The sequence below is a fragment of the Otolemur garnettii genome, unplaced genomic scaffold (genome assembly GCF_000181295.1).
Source record: "Otolemur garnettii isolate 467f Iridium unplaced genomic scaffold, OtoGar3 scaffold00238, whole genome shotgun sequence".
Lineage (NCBI taxonomy): Eukaryota > Metazoa > Chordata > Mammalia > Primates > Galagidae > Otolemur > Otolemur garnettii.
The window spans coordinates 182,603-204,768 of NW_003852633.1; the positions used below are offsets into that span (position 1 = coordinate 182,603).

At 36.1% G+C, this 22,166-nt stretch overlaps 2 protein-coding genes and 3 non-coding genes across 5 annotated transcripts in view; all 5 read right to left on the bottom strand.

Moving 5' to 3' along the window:
- Positions 1 to 9,111: 9,111 nt before the first annotated feature.
- Positions 9,112 to 9,179, bottom strand: LOC111722355. The gene has a single exon (XR_002771183.1). It is a non-coding gene; the product is annotated as a small nucleolar RNA SNORD108 (small nucleolar RNA).
- Positions 9,180 to 11,584: 2,405 nt separating this feature from the next.
- On the bottom strand, positions 11,585 to 11,651 carry LOC111722354. Its single transcript, XR_002771182.1, has one exon. It is a non-coding gene; the product is annotated as a small nucleolar RNA SNORD64 (small nucleolar RNA).
- A 2,121-nt stretch (positions 11,652 to 13,772) lies between these two features.
- On the bottom strand, positions 13,773 to 13,844 carry LOC111722356. The gene has a single exon (XR_002771184.1). It is a non-coding gene; the product is annotated as a small nucleolar RNA SNORD107 (small nucleolar RNA).
- Positions 13,845 to 16,533: 2,689 nt separating this feature from the next.
- SNRPN (small nuclear ribonucleoprotein polypeptide N) overlaps positions 16,534 to 22,166 on the bottom strand; it is a 26,116-nt gene continuing 20,483 nt past the window's right edge. The window contains exons 5-10 of the mRNA XM_003802217.3: positions 20,626 to 20,777; positions 18,809 to 18,920; positions 18,217 to 18,369; positions 17,257 to 17,395; positions 16,807 to 16,932; positions 16,534 to 16,718 (exon numbers count right to left, since the gene is read on the bottom strand). Of these exons, the coding sequence (XP_003802265.1) occupies positions 16,681 to 16,718; positions 16,807 to 16,932; positions 17,257 to 17,395; positions 18,217 to 18,369; positions 18,809 to 18,920; positions 20,626 to 20,777 (720 nt within the window). The 3' untranslated portion in view covers positions 16,534 to 16,680. The remainder of the gene's footprint in view (positions 16,719 to 16,806; positions 16,933 to 17,256; positions 17,396 to 18,216; positions 18,370 to 18,808; positions 18,921 to 20,625; positions 20,778 to 22,166) is intronic.
- The window catches only part of SNURF (SNRPN upstream reading frame), a 26,188-nt gene continuing 20,565 nt past the window's right edge, over positions 16,544 to 22,166 (bottom strand). Inside the window, exons 5-10 of the mRNA XM_023508283.1 lie at positions 20,626 to 20,777; positions 18,809 to 18,920; positions 18,217 to 18,369; positions 17,257 to 17,395; positions 16,807 to 16,932; positions 16,544 to 16,718 (exon numbers count right to left, since the gene is read on the bottom strand). The gene's annotated coding sequence lies outside the window, so the exon portion shown is untranslated. The remainder of the gene's footprint in view (positions 16,719 to 16,806; positions 16,933 to 17,256; positions 17,396 to 18,216; positions 18,370 to 18,808; positions 18,921 to 20,625; positions 20,778 to 22,166) is intronic.

Sequence of the window (22,166 nt, forward strand, 5' to 3'; positions counted from 1 at the left end):
TGTTTATGAAGCTTCCTCATCCTGCCAATATTACACTTTCCATCCCTAGTTATTGGGGATGTGGAACTCTCCTATAGGAAGGGTTTAACTCTGTGTTATTTTAAGGTCAACTATACATTACAAAATAGCCAACACCCTTTCCCATATACCCCCAACAAACAAGAGATTATGTTAAGAAGCTAATCCCTATATTATTAAAAATGGTTCTGATTTTTAAAAATACATATACCTGCAAGGTGTATATACACACACATACAAGGTCTGACAATTAAGTTAACAAATTCATCCTTGAAAAAAGGCTACAAACCTCACTGCTGAGTATTAAGTATGGTCATCTTTGAAGTATTTCCCTTGGAAAGCTTTGTATTGACACCAGTGCCTAATATACTCCTCAAAGAAATTTTTGAACTCTTCTGGAATAGCCATCTAAGCTATTATCATATTGCCCTGATATACTGAATATCATTAAATTGTCTTCCTTCCAATATTTCCTTTATCTTGAGGTAAAGAAAAAAGTCATTAGGGGCCAGATCATGTGAGTAATAAAGTACTTGTTTACTGGCTAAAAGCTCCCTCACAGATAGTGCCACGTGAACTGGTGCACTGTTGTAATCCAAGAGCCATACCTTTCTCATGCCAAGGTTGTTAGGTAAGATTTTCCTAACTGTTTCTCTGTCAATGTTTACTTGGTCACCTATGCTTCTCACAGTCAGCTGACAATTCTGATTCACAATTTTATGAATCTTTGCAGTCAGTTCCGCTCATTACTAGCCACTATGACCCTCTTGATCAGTGACACTTTCTCTCACCTCGGAAAACTGTTTATTCCATTTGTACACTGCTGTTTTCTTCATGGCATTATCCTCAACATGTCCCTGATTTCCAGGACTAACATGTCTCTGATTTCACTTCCACTCTTATCTACTTTAACAAGAAATTTAACATTTGTTCTCTGGTCTCATTCAAGCTCTGATGTTATCACGATGGCACACAGGAAAAGCAACAATAATGAATTCCACTTAGTAAAACATCACCACATGTTGAAAAGACCACAGCTATAATGCATTGATATACCAAGGTTATGAAATCTTACTGAGTTGTTTGTACAGTGCTGCCAACATAAGCACATGGTAGTAAGAGTTTGTCAACTTAATTGTCAAAACTCATATATAAAGAAAAGATAGTTTAAATATATAACTTGACTGTATACAAAGCAATGTAAATATTCCACTCAACAAAAGAGGTTTGGCTAACCATTTCATTTCAAGAAACATAAAAAGCTTCTGCTCTATGTTTTTAAGAAAACACATTCACAAAATATGACAGAAATGTCTGCACATCTACCAGTGTAGACAACATATATATATGTACACAGCTAGTACTGAATAAACCTCCCCATACACACCAAATGAAAAAACACAGGGTTAACATTTCTATTGGTAAGAGATCTTTTTTGCCATTGTTTACTGTACATATAATATATGTATGCATATATATACACACACATACATATACACACACTATATATATATATACACACACACACGCACACATTTGTATATATTACATGTATGGTGGGTCTTTCTGTATACCTAGAATATTGTAGTACACAAAATACTTGTCTATTATTCACATTGCAGTCAAATGTTGTCTAGTTCTGCCCACTCACCCAACAACCCAATAAACATTGGCACAGACAAGGCATCAATTAGACTGCAATAAGAAATTATAAAAACAAACATATTTACAAGTATGATCAGCAGCATATTCTATACTTTGACACAGAATATCTCATTTTGAACAAACCTTTTGTTTTTAATAACTCCAAAACAAAAACAAAATAAAATCTTCTCAAATATAAACTTAAAAAAGCTTTACAAAGATTTTACTCTATGGGCAAATAATAATTCTATCATTTACTTTTCAATGAAACTACATTTTAAAATATATGACTAACGGATATGGTATATGCGAAAGTATCATATACAGTGACATTTATCTTCTATACATAAAGCAACGTAAGAATATACACTGTATAGCCAAACGAATCCCAAATATGGCCTAATAATTCAATTTAACAAAGTGTTTATGCCCTTGTCTAGTAATTAATTATTCACAAAATATATGTCTATCAACAATCTATATGCAGATGCTACTAAACAAAAAGCAATATTTGTCACATATCTCTAACAGCCATATAATATTCTTCAGGAACTTAACATTTCTATCCTATGACGTAATGAGTGCTGCTTCATACCTGCATAGAGATGTTATGTGTATATAAACTTGTATACATACATGGGTCAACAATACCTCTAAGTCAAACACTAAACGTTAATATAAAGCAAAAACAATTATACATAGTGACAACTTTATACACATCTAACAACATTTCCTTCCAGTTGCTCAATTATTTCTACATGCAGGTGTTCTGACTATGGGAGGAAGGACAATAGCTTTCACTTTATATATAGTTAGAAAACATGCAGATTTATTAGCTCCTATGCTTCAAAAGACAGAATAACTGTATCCCCTATATAAACACAGTACAAAAGTATTCCAGTGATCATACCATGCTCAAATAGACTCTGCATCCCCATACAAATGTATAAATTGCCTTTACAGAAATACTTATTTTAAATAAAAACCAATTCACTTGTAAAGCCATCTTCCACTGACAAATGAAAACCTTTCTAACCAATATTGTTTGACTACATATAGATATTTTTCTGTTATCCAAACTGTATTTGTATACAGGTATAAACCCATCTGAAAACCATAAACAAAGACAGACCAACAATTCCACCACACTGCGTATCAAAAAAAATTATAGTACTTGTATTATACTAGATATTATACCATAAAATTGTTTCCTATTATATGTACCACAACCTAAAAATTAAGACCATACCATTGCATTTTTCAAACAAAATTCATTCTATCCTAACAATTTATAAGTATATACAATGTTTGTACATCTAGAAAATTACAAGTTAAAAATATTTAACACTGTTACATTGTTTTCTACAGAAATATCCACCAATAATGAGTTAATACTGAAAGGGGACAAAGAATTAATGTTGAATCTCAATTTAACAATTGTACTGGCAACAGGGGACAAGCCTTCCTACTTAAATCAGGATATTTACAAAATATATTTAAAACCAACAACATCTTTACTTAGGAGTAAATCATGGTGGGCGTACAAAAACTGTCTCTGCACATATACACACACTACCAATACTCCCACCCTCTTATCCACTAAATTCTTAGCTTGTATTTGTCTACTATAGAGAAAGATGCCTAGAGTCTATTTAAGTCTAGCTCTTCTCATCAATGAGGAAAAACCATAGTCTAATAATTTAATTTCCCTCAAATGGAAAATGTCTTCTATTATTCTATTCTTTGTAAGATACGGTCCCTTTATCTTTTGTATTCAGGGCAATAGAAAAGCTTGCTGAACACGCAACATTCAAATGTTCATAGAGGTTGGCCTCTTCTGCAATTCCACCATGAACAGAAAATTTTATACTATATAAATTTTAACGTAAAGACCACTGAAAAAATAACATCTATCTACATCCATGACTTCTATACAGAGAGCGGCCTTAACAAGATTACTGACTTATCAATTATATAAGTTAAGTTCCCCCAGAAAACCCCACAGCAATAATCTAAAGTAAAGGGATTTGCAATGTGCATCACCCTGAGGTATTCAACTATTCCATTTTTAGAACCAAATATTAACATATTGTACATATTTTACCAAACTCATTGTTAGCAATATCTATGTCAAAAAAAATTCAGAAAAGTTGTATTTAGAAAACTTCATACGCTATATTCTCAAAAGCACAAGAATGCCTTATTTTTCCTGATTGACATAAAATAGTTTCTTCTTTTGCTTCTTTTAGAAGCACTTAAAAAGACACACTACCTGAGCACTCAAAAAATATGAATACATATTTGTGTATAACTGAAAAGGCTGACCTAAGAATTTCTTTCAAAAATGTGCTGCACAAGAAAATTTTACAAAGTATGTTTTTGGAAACTTCCCTAGGAAACCAGCTATTTTATGATGACAACCATTCCAAAAACATTAATATATTCATGTTGAAGCATCTAGGTATATTTGACTAATTGGATTCCCAAGAAAGTTAAGGAAAACATATACATACAATAAAACTATCATGTCTAATTTCATTCTCTGGCTCTCATAAAGCACAATCAACAATTCATACATCTTCATCATTCAATGAGTACTTTATATTTTCATTCAATACCATTACCTAAACATAGTTCCCAAAACTGTTTCAAAAAACTCATAAGCTAAATACATCCAGAAAAGAATTAAACATAATTTAAGTATTTAAAGTTGTTATGTAATACTAGCAGGAAGAAAAAGGAACCATCTGTTTACTGCATATGCAATTAAGTGTCAAATATAAAAGCTTTTACCAGTAAATCCTTCAAGACCAAGTAGACACTGGCACCAAGTAAAACATTTCTTTCTTTCCCAGTCCATATATTACATAATGAAATGTAAATATTTTAATGTCAAGATGAAGGCCAAGGCAGTATCAACCTGTATATCTTTTGTCAGAAGTTTTACAAATGGTGAAGTATCCAGCTGAATTTAAGATTTATTATTCTTCCTCTTATTTCCACATATTCTTGTAGAATTTGCTTGTCTACTTGAGTTTGTGAAGATTAGCTCAAATATATCAAATCCTCTATATTTAAAATAATTTCAATTCATTAGATAACTTTATGCATTTGCCAAACTGTGACTCAGACAGCACTTTTGGAAGGCATCTAGAGTTAGAGTTGTCCTCATGTTCTTAGAGCAGGCAAATAAATACAGTAGCTCTGGACAGTAGTTCTATAGTAGAGCCCTGGCCACACACCCCGTAAAGCAGATTTCCACACAGGGTGTTATATTTTGATGGCATTCCAGAAATAAAAGTCCTCCAGAAACTCCAGAAGAATTTGTAAACTACAATTTTATCAGTGCAGGGACAATCGTCTAGGAAGATAAGTCCTGCTTATACAGTCAATGGGAATTAAAAAAAAAAGTTTGCAAATCTACATTATCATGTATTCCAATCAATGTTTCCTAATGTATAAGTTTCTGGAGATATTTAAATGACCAGAGATGAGAGTAAAGAGACACCACAGAAGGCAATAATCCAAATGTTCCTCACCTAAAGTATGAGGCGTCCAATTTTTATCATGGAAAATATGCTTTAAAATCAAGTTATGCAATCTTTGTCTCTGCTTCTCTATTCTTGCTTAATTCTAACACTCCTGAAACATGCCAACAGCAGATGAAGAAAATCTGATGAAGTTCATCACATCTTCCCTAAAACTGCTCTGTCAGATAAATGAACTTGAGCTTAGAAGCAAGAAGACTGCTTGAAAGTTTGTCAATACTGTCAAGATGACAAAGTTGTTGGCTAGAGAAGTAACTCCAGATCAGTCATCTCATGGTAAGAAGAGTGTCTTTTCGATGTAATAAGTTTCCAGAGAAAATATCCTGTCCACCTTTTTACGTTGCATCAGAGTCCATGACAGAGAGCCGCTTACTTGCCTTCTAGCTGGCATCATTTTTAAATAACTCTTCATTAACTGGCAGTAAAATGTATAACACATTTATTAACATAAATGAATTTCAAATATTTCATATATTTACTTTCCAGTTATTTTTCTATTAAATTATCTATATATGTTTATCCATTCTTAGAAAAAAAGTTTTTATTTTACATTGTTATAGATCATATATATACATTACACAAGTCAATAGAATAACCAGTATATTTTGCCAACCCAAAGAAACAATAGTTGCATTTTCACTTATTTTTATGTGTTCAATTGCTGCTACCCACTAATAAGTAAACCCTGTCTTATCCTTTCTAATAGCAATTTCCTCTTAATTTAATGGAAAAAGGACAAGTTCAAGTATCATCCTGCCAGATTTATTCTCCAGTGAGCTCGTCTGAAGCAAGTGGAGACCTCCAATAACAAATAGACTTTAGGGATCACCTTTTTTATTTTCAATGTACCACCTTAATTTATTAAATAGACAACTTTAATTGAATGCTAGACAATTTACCTCAATGCTCTCAGCAATATGACAAAAGGAAATGAATACCCTTGTTCTTGACATAAGCCCTAACAAGGAATGGGAAAAATTAAGGCTGAAACTAGGGCCAAACTTTGCCTCTACTGTGTCAGAGCGCGAATCTCTTATACCTTCTGTTAATGCATGTACTGACTCTACCAAAAACTTTGATAACAATACATCAAAAATTGACTAGCCTTTACACACATGCTAGATGCCAATTACTATGCTGGGCTGTGGAGACAAAGTAGTAAAAAGAACACCAAGACATCTAGGTAAAGGCTTGATTTGTTTTTTGTCTCTGTCTGTCTCTCTATATCAGCAGTTCTCAACCTGTGGGTCGCAACCCACAGAAACTGTATTAAAGGACCGTGACATTAGGAAGATTGAGAACCACTCCTCTAAAGGAAAAATATTAGGTAAGTTGGTGTATAGCCTCTTAGAACAACATATCTAAATAGTACCATGAAAGCATTATTCAGTAAATCAAGGATTTTGTGGAAATATCATCACTGTGACTACAAATGTCTTAGGGAAGAATGTTTTTGTTATCTTGATTATCTTAGAGTCATAATTTACTCAGTAGATAAAATATCCAGTGTGTCTAAAATTGAGATGCCACAGTGTTCAGCCAAGCTCACTAAAGAGGGTTACACATTATTCAACAGATAATTAAAATAAAAAGCACAATGGCCCCACTTGGCTCCTAACTTACAATATAATCATAGTGACTCATTGACAGAAAAGTAGTAAGCCACAATTTTTTTAAACCTCCTGTGATTTTTGCTCGTCTTATTCAGTCCATCCGAAGAAAAGAAGTCTTACTTGAAGTCGGGGGTTTTTGTTTGCTGCTTTATCATGGAGAATGACAGGAACATGTCCATATTCTTCAGCACTTCCAAACCTGAAAGAATCCCAACTAACATGCCTAATTTTACAAAGTTTCTAAGTAAAAGAAGACAGTCTATGTAACACTATTTCCAAAAAGAATCACCATAAAAAATTACTAAATTTCAAAAACCAAATACAGGGGCTCGGCGCCTATGGCTCAACCGGCTAAGGCGCCAGCCACGTACACCTAAGGTGGCGGGTTCGAATCCCCAGCCCGGACCCGCCAAACAACAATGACAGCTGCAACCAAAAAATGGCCGGGCGTTGTGGCGGGCGCCTGTGGTCCCAGCTACTTGGGAGGCGGAGGCAGGAGACTCGCTTGAGCCCAGGAGTTGGAGGTTGCTGTGAGCTGTAATGCCACGGCACTCTACCCAGGGGGACAGCTTGAGGCTCTGTCTCAAAAAAAAAAAAAAAAAAAAAAAACCAAATACAGGCATGAGACCATTTGTGGCCAATCTATAATATATATGCTGAAATTTCTCAAGAAAACAGTATTGATACCTCCACTTTGTAACCCACTTAAAATGATCCAGAAGTGGATACTTACCATAAAACAAAACAAAAATTAAAACAAACTATGTCTACTTGCAAAAATCCAAGTTTTGAAGATCCAAATAACTGATATTAAACATAAACCAGATTACCTATCTCTAAAAGGGTTTTGGGCAAAAATTACCACATCTAGGAAATCAACACACTATTCACTGAAATCAACATCTTAAAATGTTATTTTTAATCTACTGTTTCCTGGAATTCTTATTTGGCTTTTTTATCCAAAGAGAATTTAGTTGAATTAAATTCAGAATTAGATAAAGTCTAAATTTAGTCAAATTTAGTTGAATTTGATTTTATAATTAGTATAATTGATTTACACTTAAAAGAAATTATCAAAACTAAGTTTATTTCTTCAAGTGAGGTACATAATGAATATTGCCAATTTGTTCTTATAAATGACATATGGTTTCATATTTCCAAGGAATTTATCAGAGTGTTTATATCCTATCATGCATTTGGCCACATTAATACTATCGATAATTCCTATTTTTTATAGAATTCCAAAGAAAATTTAAATTAGTATAGTATTTTGCATTATTTTAATCACATATAACAACTTTCTTTCAAAATTCCCTGGTCTTTTTCACATTTATGTATATACCAAAATACAACACTTTATTATGCTTTTCATGTACATATAATTAATAGTCATATAATAGCTCTTTCAAGAAAACTAATGTTTCAATGTCCTGAATATCACTTAGACCAGTGGTAACCAGGAACTGGTTAAAAAATCAACTTTTCACACAAAAACTTTAAGTTAGGACACAGCAGACTGTTTAATAAGTCCTCTAGATGTTTCAGATGCACACTAAATTTTAATAAACATCAGCTTAACCAAAGAGCTTTTACTCATTCTACTAATTTAGCAAGAACAGACATTTAATCAGATAATCACAGCAATCTGAAAACATAACCTACGTATGGTCACCTCTCAAAAAAGAATAGAAGCTAACATGAAAAATCTGAGACTAATACTCTGAAGGAAAATACAGATTGCATGTAAACTATAATTCTGACTCCTAACCTATTTCCCACTGTTACAAAATTTAAGCAGTAAAGCTTTCTTGGCTCGGCAACTGTAGCTCAGCAGCTAGGGCACTAGCCACATACACCAAGGATGGCGGGTTCTAACCCGGCCCAAGCCAGCTAAACAACAATGACAACTGCAACAAAAAATAGCCGTGTGTTGTGGTGGGCATCTGTAGTCCCAGCTACTTGGCACGCTGAGGCAAGAGAATCACTTAAGCCCAAGAGTTTGAGGTTGCTGTGAGCTGTGATGCCACTGCACTCTACTGAAGGCAATAAAGTGAGACTCTGTCTCCAAAAAATAAAAAGAAAAGAAAGGCTTTCTTACTGCCAACAAATGGCGCATTCCTGACATTATTCTCAATTTATATGTCTTCATACAACTCAAGGACATGCTTCAACCATTTTAAACTTGTTTTCTTCCCTTCTTTCCATCTTCCCATTCACCAATGCATTCAACTATCTATTACTTCCATTACTCTCATCAAATCACTTCTATCATAAACTACAGCTCGGTTGATCTCAGATTTCCTTTGCAGGAATGGAAACTTTCATCTGGTTCAAGAAATGAGTCTCGGCTCGGCGCCTATAGCTCAACCGGCTAGGGCGCCAGCCACGTACACCTAAGGTGGCGGGTTCGAATCCCCAGCCCGGACCCGCCAAACAACAATGACGGCTGCAACCAAAAGATAGCCGGGCGTTGTGGCGGGCGCCTGTGGTCCCAGCTACTTGGGAGGCGGAGGCAGGAGACTCGCTTGAGTCCAGGAGTTGGAGGTTGCTGTGAACTGTAATGCCATGGCACTCTACCCAGGGGCACAGCTTGAGGCTCTGTCTCAAAAAAAAAAAAAAAAGAATGAGTCTCAGGCTGGGCAACATGGCTCATGCCTGTAATCCTAACACTCTGGGAGGCCAGGACAAGTAGATTGCCTGAGCTCACAGGTTCAAGACCAGCCTGAGCAAGAGCGAGACCCTGTCTTTAAAACAGCCAGGCTTTGTGGCAAGCACCTGTAGTCCCAGTTGGGGAGGCAGAGGCCAGAGACTCACTTGAGCCCAAGAGTTTGAGGGTGCTATGAGCTGTGATGCCATAGCACTCTACTTAGTGTGACAAAGTGAGACTCTGCCTCAAAAAAAAAAAAAAGAAATGAGTCTAATTATCTCATAATCAAGCCAATCCTCCCACTACCATTCAGCTTCCCCCCCAAAAAAAGCCACAAAAGAGGTCTTCTCTTCCAGCAATTATTATTTGAATTATCAGCCACAATGTGGTTATTTGTACTGAATCCTCTATACTGCATCCAACATTTCAAGGTCAAAGAGCCCATGTCATCACTATACCTCAACAGATCCCATGTTCTCTCCTTCTCTTTCTCACTTAACTGCTTGCTTCTAATCTAATTCATTTAAGTAGAAAGGGGATAAGCTCACTTTTCTTAATTCATTCAGCTTCTAGCTGTCTGCCTGGATCAAGAGCACTAAGAAAAACCAAACCAATCAGCTCAGCGCCTGTGGCTCAAGCGGCTAAGGTGCCAGCCACATACACCTAAGGTGGCAGGTTTGAATCCAGCCAGGGCCCACCAAAAACAACAATGACGGCTGCAACCAAAAAATAGCCAGGCATTGTGGCGGGCACCTGTGGTCCCAGCTACTTGGGAGGCTGAGGCAGGACACTCGCTCGAGCCCAGGACTTGGAGGTTGCTGTGAGCTGTGATGCCACAGTACTCTACCCAGGGGGATAGCTTGAGGCTCTGTCTCCAAAAAAAAAAAACCAATCTGAGAGGTTATCAATACATTAATGTGTCTAGCAGGAAAACAGGAACTTAATAAAGGCAAAAACTACAAAAGAACCTAACTACCTTATTTTTTAAAAGAATGTTCACTTCTCTGACCCCAACATCTTTTTGGTATAAAACAAAAACCAATTCTCACACAGTCAAACAGCATCAATGCCCACATCATTTATATCATTTATTAATACGTACATACAAAAACACTTAACACAAATATAGACCTTTGAACTAATTATGAGTACTTAAAAATAAGATCTTGCTATATTCAACTGCCAATGGTATATTTTTTATACATGCATTTTCTAAATTACCTGTTTACTCGCCAAACCTCCCCTCATAAAAGCTACTAAAAGCAAAAAAAAAAGCATCTAATCACTGAATGCCAATCAGATATAACAAAAGACCTATATGACTCATAAAAAAAAATAAAAGTATAGAATTATGTGAGATTAGAGACATCATTCAAAAAATACATGGTATGCAGCAAATTATTTCATCAAGGGCTCAGTATCAGAAAATTCAAAATGCCAATTTCATTCCCTTAAATGAATCATATGGAGTCCAAAATGTTTATTAAATCTTTCTCACCAAGATACAGAAAATGGTAACTTAAGAATAGTCCCTGGGGTGGCGCCTGTGGCTCAAGTAATAGGGCACCAGCCCCGTATACCCAAGGTGGTGGGTTCAAACTTGGCCCCAGGTGAAAACTGCAAAAAAAAGAATAGTCTCTCAAATGTTAACTTTAGCATTTAGCCAAAAACATAAATTAAGTAAATTCTCACCAGACCAAAACAATTAGCTCACCAACAAAGTAGCAATTTCTCATTTATGGAGAAGCTGTCTCACAGTGATAGGAAATATGATATATGAAATTTCCATACAAGGGTGGACTGGGATGGTGATGGGAGGGAAAAACCATACTAGTTTCTTATTAATAAAAGTCACCACTCTCTTGAAGTTATCATTTGAAATGCACAATGGAAAAACAAAGGTGAGATATACCAATGCTATGAACACAAAAACTCTGCAAAAGAAAATTGTACTGATGGATCTAGAACCAACTTCCCTTACTGCAGTGGAAATAACCTATGGTGCCATTCTCCTTAGCCTGCACAGTACTGATTAGGAAAAAACCTTGGGAAATTTACTAAGAACTTATATACAGAATATTTGTGTCATGAGTCCTTAGATTAATACTTAGGCTGGACTTCAGAGTAATCACATTGAGCTTTACTTCATCATGCTCACTAAACACAGCTCATCATAAATCCAACCAAGGTCTTTCCCAAGGTTTTTCCCAATGACTAAAACAACTATGTAAAAAGATTAACACCTCCACACAACATTCTACTACCCAAGGGACAGTAGCTAGCCTGTAAGAATGATCTGATTTATGTAACAATGAATATGAAATAGCAACAATTATTCAGGTAACACAAAATTAGGTGGTAAATGTGAAGAAATATAATTCGTTTCTACAAGCAAATTATCTAATGAAATGAAATGAAAATATCCTAATGTTACCACATACAGATGTTATCAACTTGCTATTCTCCCCAATAATTTAATGTATATCAATTTAAGAACATAGAGTACATTGATAATATACAGCAAAATTTTCCAGAGTTAAGTATAAACAAATTATTTAGGATAAAGGAAGATGGGCTTCATTTTATTAAATGAAGGCTAGTTGAACAGATGAAGTACAAAGTCCAACAAACAGATTCTGAAGGAGATCTAAACTAAGTCCTAATATTTCTAAACACAAGGAACCAAGATGATAAGGTAACACAATCCAAATTTTATGGACATCATAAAACTCATACCACTTTTCCTGAAACATATCTCCTAGTATATACGAAATTACTGATTTCTGGAACTGTGTCCTTTCAACTTTATTTTTTTCACCAAAGAACAAATGATCTAACAAAATACACAGGAAAGAGCCATGCAAATAAATCATACATAAGAAGAAAGACAGTTCAAAAATTCACAGGTATGAATACCTACACTATAAGTCACTATATTATCCTTAGCTATTAAATACAAAATGATCCACATTAAACAAACATCTAATTGAGCTATGAGGATCTTTCTTGCATCTGGGGTACTAAGTCTGGAACTCACTTAATTTTTTATATTTAAATCATGCTCAGTCAAGAAAATTAATTCAGCCTATCTTCTAACCATTTCTATCTCACATTAGTTCTTAAAATCATAGGCAAGTAGGTATTACGTTTAAAAAGCTAATTTCAATGCCCAGCAGAGATGATGCTGAAAGCAGAAGAAATAGAATTATTTCTTCTCATTTATTATTTCTCATCTTGCTGTAAGACCACCTCATCTCTTTATCAATATATCATTTAAAACACTCCCCACTTGGGCAGTGCCTGTGGCTCAAAGGAGTAGGGCGCCGGCCCCATATGCCTGAGGCAGTGGGTTCAAACCCAGCCCTGGCCAAAAACTGCAAAACAAACAAACAAACAAAAAAACCCCAAACACTCCCCAATTCACTTTCTGTTGGCTTATCAAACATATCATCAGAACTTTATCTCAAATATTGCTCTATAACTAAGTGTTCCTCACTCTTATAATCTCAAGTGGCACTTATGATTTCCACCTTTTATCAAAAAATAACAAAGATGTGCCTTAAAACAAACTAAATATCAAGAAAAGGTATGAAACAAAATAAGTACTGGTAAATACTAAATAATTCAACTGACCTGTTTAGGAATGGCTGGTTACTTCAGTGTATAGGAGAATGAAGTCAGATATTAAACAGGCCTAGATTCTAATCAGCTATTTCATCATAAGGAAGTACATACAAACTTGTTTTCTGACATAAATTGAGTAATACTGCCTCATTCTTTCACATAATATTTCTTAAAACATCTATTTTTGTGATGAGCTCTGTACAAGTGGATTAATCATAGACAAATGCATAAAAAAGAAACACAATACCAACTATCCTAAAATGTCAACAACATTCATGTGAAGTCATGTACCATACTCACTGTGTTCCACAATATCTGCTCCATAAATATTATTCCTCCTTCTTCCTGGACATCACTTAGAACCCTAGAACTGTGGCACATTTTTTATCCAAGAGGTATAGTTTCATTTTACCATGTCCTTGTTTATGTCTCACTAGGTGCCTGCACCTTCTGTGATCCAAGGGTAAGTTTCGTTTTAGCTTTCAACAACATACAAAGTACAGAAAAAAGAAAAAGAAATTAGCTCAGAATATCCATGTAAATAAAGGATATGTGAGGAACTGGGAAAGTATAATACTACACCTTCCAATTCTAAGTATTCAATGTTTTCATATGTCAAGCTAAGATTTTCTATTGAAAATCTTGAAACTAGAAAAATCTAGTGAGGCACATTGACTGGCTTTCAGTGTCATTTTAAGCTCAAGTTTTGAAATCATTATGTTCAGACAAGGTCCTATGTCATCATGAACCTAGCCAAGGCCTCTGCAATTTACTCTTACTTGTCTTTACAAGGTTATTTTACCTGAGTGATTTACGTTTCTGTCCTAAAAGCAGCTAATATGATTTTCAGCCTCGTTGCGACACTACTGGTTAGGATCCACACAGCAGAAAACTCAGGATCAAATTTTCTCTTCCTTTCTGAGTCATCAACTAAGTGGGCAAAAGAGTATTACATGAGTCTGAAAAAGGTGCAACTTACAAATATATCACTTCAGTTTCTTGTCATTCTCCCATTAAAAGAAAAACCCATGAAAACCTATCTTGGCTTTATTTCAAAAAATTAATCTACTGAGCATTATTATGCATATGAACAGGACTAAGGAAGCTAGAATTTAAGTATAAGACTGAATATAGCAACATATCAGCAACTGGATAAAACACATTTGAAAATCTCACCTAGCTCATTCTTGCCCTTAATATTTCTTAAAACATGTATAAGACTATAATTGACTAGTATAATTAACTACGTGTTGAAATCAGTAAAGGTTATCATCTTTCTAAGATGAACATAATGATTAAGTGATTATAAAATTTCTAGAGAAGAACTATTATCCCATAATTATTTATGTAAATCAGTCTATAGTTGTAATATTATGTTAGAAGAGCCTGAAAGAAATAAAACACCAATATATTAATTAGAAGACTTCTAAAATTGTATATCATAGTATTAATTGAGAAGTAATGAGTTCACAAAAGCATGTAACTTCCTAAGTAACTTTTGAAATCCTTACAGTATCAAGACCAGTTTGGCTGTCATATGAACAAAGAATATCCCAAATACTTCATAACCTACAGTAAAGTACAATAACTACTAAATCCCAAGAATTCCATTTAAAACTGTTCTGCAACCACAATGAAAACATTTATCAAACATGACCAGCAACATGAACATATTTATGGATTTAAAATTTCATAAAATACGTATATCAGGAAATAAGTTGTTGCCAAACCAAGTTCTAAAGGAGACGTGCAAGATTTGAACATAAGAACCCAGGATGATTTCTAGGTAACACAAAGCATTTACGACCAAGAAGGTCAGAATGAGCAATCCATAACAAAATATTCACCCACCAATCTTAACCCCCCCAACCATATTAAAATCTATGTCCCAAGTTGTCTTCTTTTATACAAGTATAACTCATAAACTATGAAGGTTCTCAAAAAGTCAAGCAAGCTTTGGGAAAAAGAAAATGGCATTACCACCACCAAAACAGCTATTAGAAGTAAATACCATACAGGTCTTTTATGACTCACCTTCAACTTACAAACCATTCATTTTTAGTTAAAAAATCATTAAAAACAGGTTTTCCTCAATTTCGCTGCATGATCACATATGTCAAAATCTCAGGGTCATCCATACCATTTCTACTCAAGGAGAAATGCTTCCCTACAAAAACAAAAAAGTATCACAATTAATAGTAGTTCTAAGAGCAGAATGAGGAAAAAATACAGACCTTCACATACCACTCACACAAATCTGAAAAAGGTGATGTCATTTGTTTACTTTATGTTTCTTACCTGAGAAGGACCATCAATCCTGGAAACAACTTTGGAAGAGACCATACAAAGTTGGTGACTATAATGACAGTCACTTTCATGATTTCTTTTCTTTGGAACCCCTCCACCTGCAAGCACATGACTTAAAAGATGGAAAATATATCTGAAAACTAATGCAGGTATGTTCAAAAGAGAAAATAAAATTCTAGTCAGTCTATCTCTATCGTATTATGGAGCTAGCACCAATCTTTAACAGTACTACTGAAAAGCGAACTCCTATAATCAGTATAGATAATTCATTCACTGCCTAGTTGAAACCTTGGCAGCAAAAACCTAAAAATCTCCTCCCTCTTCTCTTCTAAAATGTACTTATTTGTTCAATAACTAACTCAAACTGGACCTAGTTACAAGAGCATTCCTTAACTATTAAACTCAGAGTTTGGCTCTGATACAAAGACTCTGTCATTCTGATACAGGTGAATATGAGCATAATTTGTACCATAGTATGCCAAATGTATTTTAGGGTCTATAATATAGACCCTAAATAAATGTTATTATACTGAATAGAATATATTACCTCAAATATGCAATCCCTTGCCTCACAGTATTTGAGGCTCTGCCAGTCATTTAGTAATTTATAAATGAATACTTACTGGTAGACAATGGTTATTTCAGTATCAGGTCCTCAGTTCTGTTCACAAGGCACTGTAAAACCTGAAGTTCCAACTTTCACACAAAGCAATGATCCAAATTCCAAATGCTTTGATTTAATGAGTGTAAGTCTGATTCAGTACCACAATTTCCTTAAGTACAAAGATAGCCTTACAAGGCTTTTCATCCCATCCCCAGTTCCCTTCAGATAATGCTGCATAGTTAAGTGAGAGGCAGGAGGCCAAGTTTGAAGCAGCACAATCACTTAAACCCCCTGGTCATGAGTTGCCTTATTTATAAGGGTTTTTACCCAACACCAGTCAAATCATAAAATGAAGGTTAGGAAGCAGGAACAAGTATCACAACCATTAAATCCTAGGAATCAAAGAGAAAATAATTTGAATGAATTGCTTAATAGGAATTGCCTCATCCACAATTATCTTCAAGACTAGAAAAATTCCAGTTTTGACACTAACCTCAACAAAATTTTTAAAAAACGTACAACAGTACCTCACAGTTTAATTTCTCTATGCATTTATTATTAGCTATTATTAATGCAGAAAGGGGACAAAAAGCTCACAAACACTCTACACAATTTCACAAGACACATTGCAGGGTGAGGGGGGAGTGACTGAGATGTATCAATAGTATCAGTATCCTAAGGTCTGGGAGGACGCATTCCTGGGGGAGGTGGACCTGAAAAGGAAACAGAAACAGTTAGAAAAAGATCTTATAAATATTCAGGTGCCTGGCTGGCTAATTGAGCCCCTATGCTCCCACTCACCTCTAATTCCTGGTGGAGGGGGTCTCATTCCTGGAGGGGGCATACCTATTGGTGTCCCTCGAGCAGGGGGAAGTCCAATTGGTGGGCCCATGGGTGGTCTCATACCAGGTGGAGGAGCCATAATGCCTATAACAAAAAATGGCAGACATGAAGGGCCCATAAATTGGCTCGAGGAAGTAAGAAATGGCCCAGAGAATAATGAGAGGGTCAAATCATTTCTTTGAGAACACTACTCTTAACACATCATCTCCAATTCAAAATAGTCCACAGCCTTTAATTAAAAACCAGTATGTTAAAAAGGGAAACATACTCTCTAAATTCCATATTAAGCACTTAAGGTGCATCTTCATTCATTAACTTCTTTTTTAGTGTCTTTTTAATCATCATTTCCTCATGATGACATAATATCTCGCCAGAAACCCAAATTCTTCTTATTCACCAATATCTTACCTGGAGGTGGTGTTGCTCTGCCTACAGGGGGAGGTGGGGTCCCTCGTCCTGGGGGATACTGGGTTGGGGCTCCAGCAATGCTGGCAGTAGCAGCAACGGCAGCAGCTGCTACAGTGCCTCTTCCCTGTGGAGTCATTACCTGAGGAAGCATGGCCAAAAAGTAAAAGTGAGGCACATCCTCACATTATTCAAACACACAAAACAAATGGTATAAAAGACCTATTAAATACAAACAATTATTGCAATTTTGCATTTCACTCATTATCTCCACTTTTTTTTTTTTTTAAACTTTGGCACTAATAAGTCCTTTTGTCCTTTCTCAACTCTGGTATATTCATCCAAATTCTCTTTACTTCCCGACCAATAGTGGCAAGTTAATCCTATCAAAGTACTCTTAGTCACGCAATGACCAAATGCTGCTTACATAGTATGACATGTATAGTTAGGTTTTAAATCTCCGGAGTATGCCCAATGGACACTGGGCAGTCCAGAGACTCCCCTGAGAGGCTAGAGCATGGGGTGGCTTCATCAAGCATAAGACAATAAAGTTTTATTGTGATAAGTTAGTGTATATGGGAAAGTTGAGCACTGTATTTCTTCTACCTAGATCAAATAATTCTTAGCATTTTGCCATTTCTGTTTGCTCACTCTCCATCTATGAGTTTAAATGTATTGCCGAACCACTTCAAAGGAAGTTATGGAGGCACTGAACCATTTGAAAATAAGTTGTAGGCATTGTAACATTTTGCAACTAATACTTTACAACATAACATTTCATAATTGTTAATAAATATTTTAACATGTGTTTCATCAGAATAAGACCACTGGCCTTCCCCAAGCCTAAAACTAACCAAGTCATTATCATATCTAAGAAAATTAACTGTGTATTCTATCAGGTTTTTTAATCTCACATTCTGCCACATCCTGCCAATAAAATGAAACCCTCTCCTAGTTCCTCACCTGCTGGGATGGTCCCCCAACTCCTCGGACTGGGCCTGCTAACCCAGCAGGAGCCTGAGGAATTGGTACACCAGCTGGTACTCCTCTGCCAGCTGCCCTACCAACTCCAGGGCCTCCTGCAGCTCCAGCAAGGGGTACTCGAGCAATGCCAGTCTGAAACAAGAAAATTTATAGCTTAAATATAAATAATTTATCCAAGTTCTTAGATGTCTTATTCAAAAGTCATTTCTCCCCATATCCCCACGCCATCTCATATTAGTTCAGAATTGAAGATAATAAGTATAGAATGGAAGTGCTTTGCAGATTCCTAAAATGTATATAGTTGTCAAATGTATTTTTATAACCATACAAAGCAAAAATAAGTCAGATTATCTTACCCTTATCTATAAGCTTCCATCAGATAGAATAACTCATCAAAAAGCCTTAATCCCTAAAAGCACAGATAACCAAAAACTAACATCAAGTGCTATACACATTTTCTTTGACAAATGTATACTGTGCCTCTAGTGTGTACCCTGATTTCAAATATACGAAATACTTTTAAAAATGTTCTCGCACACTTAAGTTCTTTCCTTCCCTATATCTTCCTTACATCTTTGGGGGGTGGCCCCTCCACAGTCATGGATACCAAGTTCTCCCCACGCAGCAACACCAGACCCAAAACCCGCTTTTCTTCACGTTCTGGCTGCTTCGCATTCTTTGGCCTATAAATCAGAAGTAAATTTCAGTCACATAAATCCTAGTGACCTCTAGATCACTCAATCACCCAAATATTCATGAAGTAACAATGAAAACAATAACTTATGCCATTTAAACAGTAACCTACAACCCCAAAGTAACAAGAAATACTTCTAGACTCATAGTAACATACAAGGATAAAGAGCAAAGTTATCTTATTTAACTTCAGTCTTTTTTCTCAATGTTTCCTTAATGTTACGCGATAGCAGATCTAAGTTATTCTATAAAATGACATGCCTAAACCTTTTAAGATATTCAAAATTGGCTCAGCGCCTGTCACTCAAGTGGCTAAGGCACCAGCCACATATACCTAAAGAGGCAGGTTCGAATCCAGCCCAGGACCGCCAAACAACAATGATGGCTGTAACCAAAAAAAAAAATAGCAAAGGCAGGAGACTTGATTAAGCCCAGGAGCTGGAGGTTGCTGTGAGCTATGCCATGGCACTCTACCCAGGGGGACAGCTTGAGGCTCTGTCTCAAAAAAAAAAAAAAAAAGGCTAATAAAAAAAAAGATATTCAAAATTGAAACATCACCTTTCATATCAGGAAAGGAGACAACTTTTTAAAAATTATTTAACTAGGCTCAGCACCTGTAGCTCAAGTGGCTAAGACGCCAGCCACATACACCAGTGCTGGCGGGTTCAAATACAACCTCGGCCTGCCAAACAACAATGACAAATAGAACAAAAAATAGGCAGGCATCGTGGCAGGTGCCTGTAGTCCCAACTACTTGGGAGGCTGAGGCAAGAGAATTGCTTAAGCCCAGGAGTTGGAGGTTGCTATGAACTGTGATGCCACAGCACTCTACCCAGGGCGATAGCTTGAGGCTCTGTCTCAAAAAAAAAATTATTTAACAAAATAACTAAATCTTTTTTTTATTTTTCTGGTTGCAGTTTTTGGCTGGGGCTGGGTTTGAACCCACCACCTCTGGCATATGGGGCTGGTGCTCCACTCCTTGAGCCACAGGCACTGCCCTAAATAACTAAATCTTAATGATATTTAATATTTAGTATAGAACTGAAGGAAACTGAAACAGTAATACCAAAGAAGGAATACCAAGTGGTAATTATATCCCAACCCCTACCATGAAGAACAATTCACTATTTAAACCAAGATTTCTTTAGTCTAAGACTGTAACAGAAAGCCAGGTATGGTGGCTCCCACCTGTTATTCTAGCACTCTGGGAGGCCAAGGCAAGTGAATTACTTAAGCTCAGGAGACAAGCCTGAGCAAGACCAAATCTCTGTCGGTACTAAAAATAGAAAACCTAGCCAGGTGTTGTGACAGGTTCCTGTAGTCCCAGCTACTTGGGAAGGTGAGGCAGGAAGATCACTTGGAACCGAGGAATTTCAGGTTGCTATAAGCCACGATGACACCAGGGCACTCAACCCCAGTGAGACAGAGTGAAACTCTATCTCAAAAAAAACAAAAACAAAAACAACACACACACAAAGACTGTAACAGAAGCAAACCAATTAATAACAGGTTTCTCAATTTGTAAAATAAATATAACTTGATCATTTTTGATATTACAGTTTTATTCCTACTAAATCCATGATTGTTTTTACAAAGTTAAAATAGTTTGGAAGCAAAGACTTTGACCTAATTCCACCTCTGGACTTTCCTTCCTACTGCCTCTACCTCTATTACCCAAACCCAATCTGGCCTTACTTGATCTTCCTGAACTCATCACAATCACAGAGAATCAAATTCATATGTTTGTCAAAAGCCTTGAAGGTGCCAATGAAGATCCGGCCGTCTTGAAGGATACATCTCATTCTATAGTCAATGTGCTGTAGCATCTTGCTACTCTTGCCCACAGTCTGGAAGTAAGTAAGTAAGATAAAAAAGAGTTGGTTATCAGTTTGTCTGTGGCCTCCTTTCCCAATCTTTTCCCATTTCTCACCCACTTTTATATAATCCAAATCTGGTTTCCTTAAAAAAACCTCTTCTTTTTCCAATAATTTTTCCATACTTAACTCAATATACTTAACCAAATTTGGATTCAGAACAACTATCCTTCTCTAAATAAGAAACTCTGTACTTCTCAAAATCCTAGAAATCATTCTCATCATGATAAATTAAAATTCTACCCAAACAACGATCCTCAAGCCAAGCTCACTTTAAGATATTTATTTTAGTACCCTTTTCTTTCCCAATTCTAATCCAAAATACCACTTCCTAATCCAAATGACCATGGGGACTAGTTTTTTTTTTTTTACCCCTGTTCAAATTCCTACCTCTATTAAAAACTTTACAACTCCCAGTTTGGCGCCTATAGTACAGTGATTATGGCGCCAGCCACATACACTGAGGCTGGTGGGTTTAAACCGAGCACGGGCCAGCTAAAACAATGACAACTGCAACAAAAAATGGCCTGGCACTGTGGCAGGTACCTGTGGTCCCAGCTACGTGGGAGGCTGAGGCAAGAGAATCACTTAAGCCCAGGAGTTGGAAGTTGCTGTGAGATGTGATGCCACAGCACACTACCAAGGGCAACAAAGTCACTCTGTCTCAAATAAAACAATAAAAAAACTTTACAACTCCCAGTAACTCAGTGCAAGAATGATGCACTAATTCTTAGTTCTTTTAAGAACTGCTAAGTTCATCATACCCACAACCCTATTATTTTACACTTAGAATCAGTGTTTCTTTGCCTTCTTTCTCTTTCATTGGTTCCCCTTAGGCATGTTTTAGATTTTTATCCTAATCACCCATACTTCTGAAATTGTAACATGTAGATATGCTGCATTTAGTATTTCTATACAATGGGACCCTATGGAGGACCTCAAAGCATTATAAAGCCTGAGACTGTTTTTCCTATCTCAAGAACCAAAATTCACCCTCTTGGGGGCATTTATCCTTCTCTTTGGGAAAGCATGCACTAGACTGTCCATTCCTCCTACTCAACCAAACTAAACACACAGTAATCTCTACTTAGAATTCTAACTCTGTCTCCAGACTGTTTTCCTCTGTACTATTGAAACTCAAGCCCCTCGATTTTCAAAATGGTGTTTCTGTCTTCTGTAATCTGACCTAAGAGTCTCTCACCTATAAGATGGTCTCTTGCAACTATAATAACTAAAAACTTTGGCCAGGCATGGTGGCTCACACCTATAACTCCATCTCTAGGGTGGTGCCTGTGGCTCAAAGGAGTAGGGCACTGGCCCCATATACTGGAGGTGGCAAGATCAAACCCGGCCCCAGCCAAA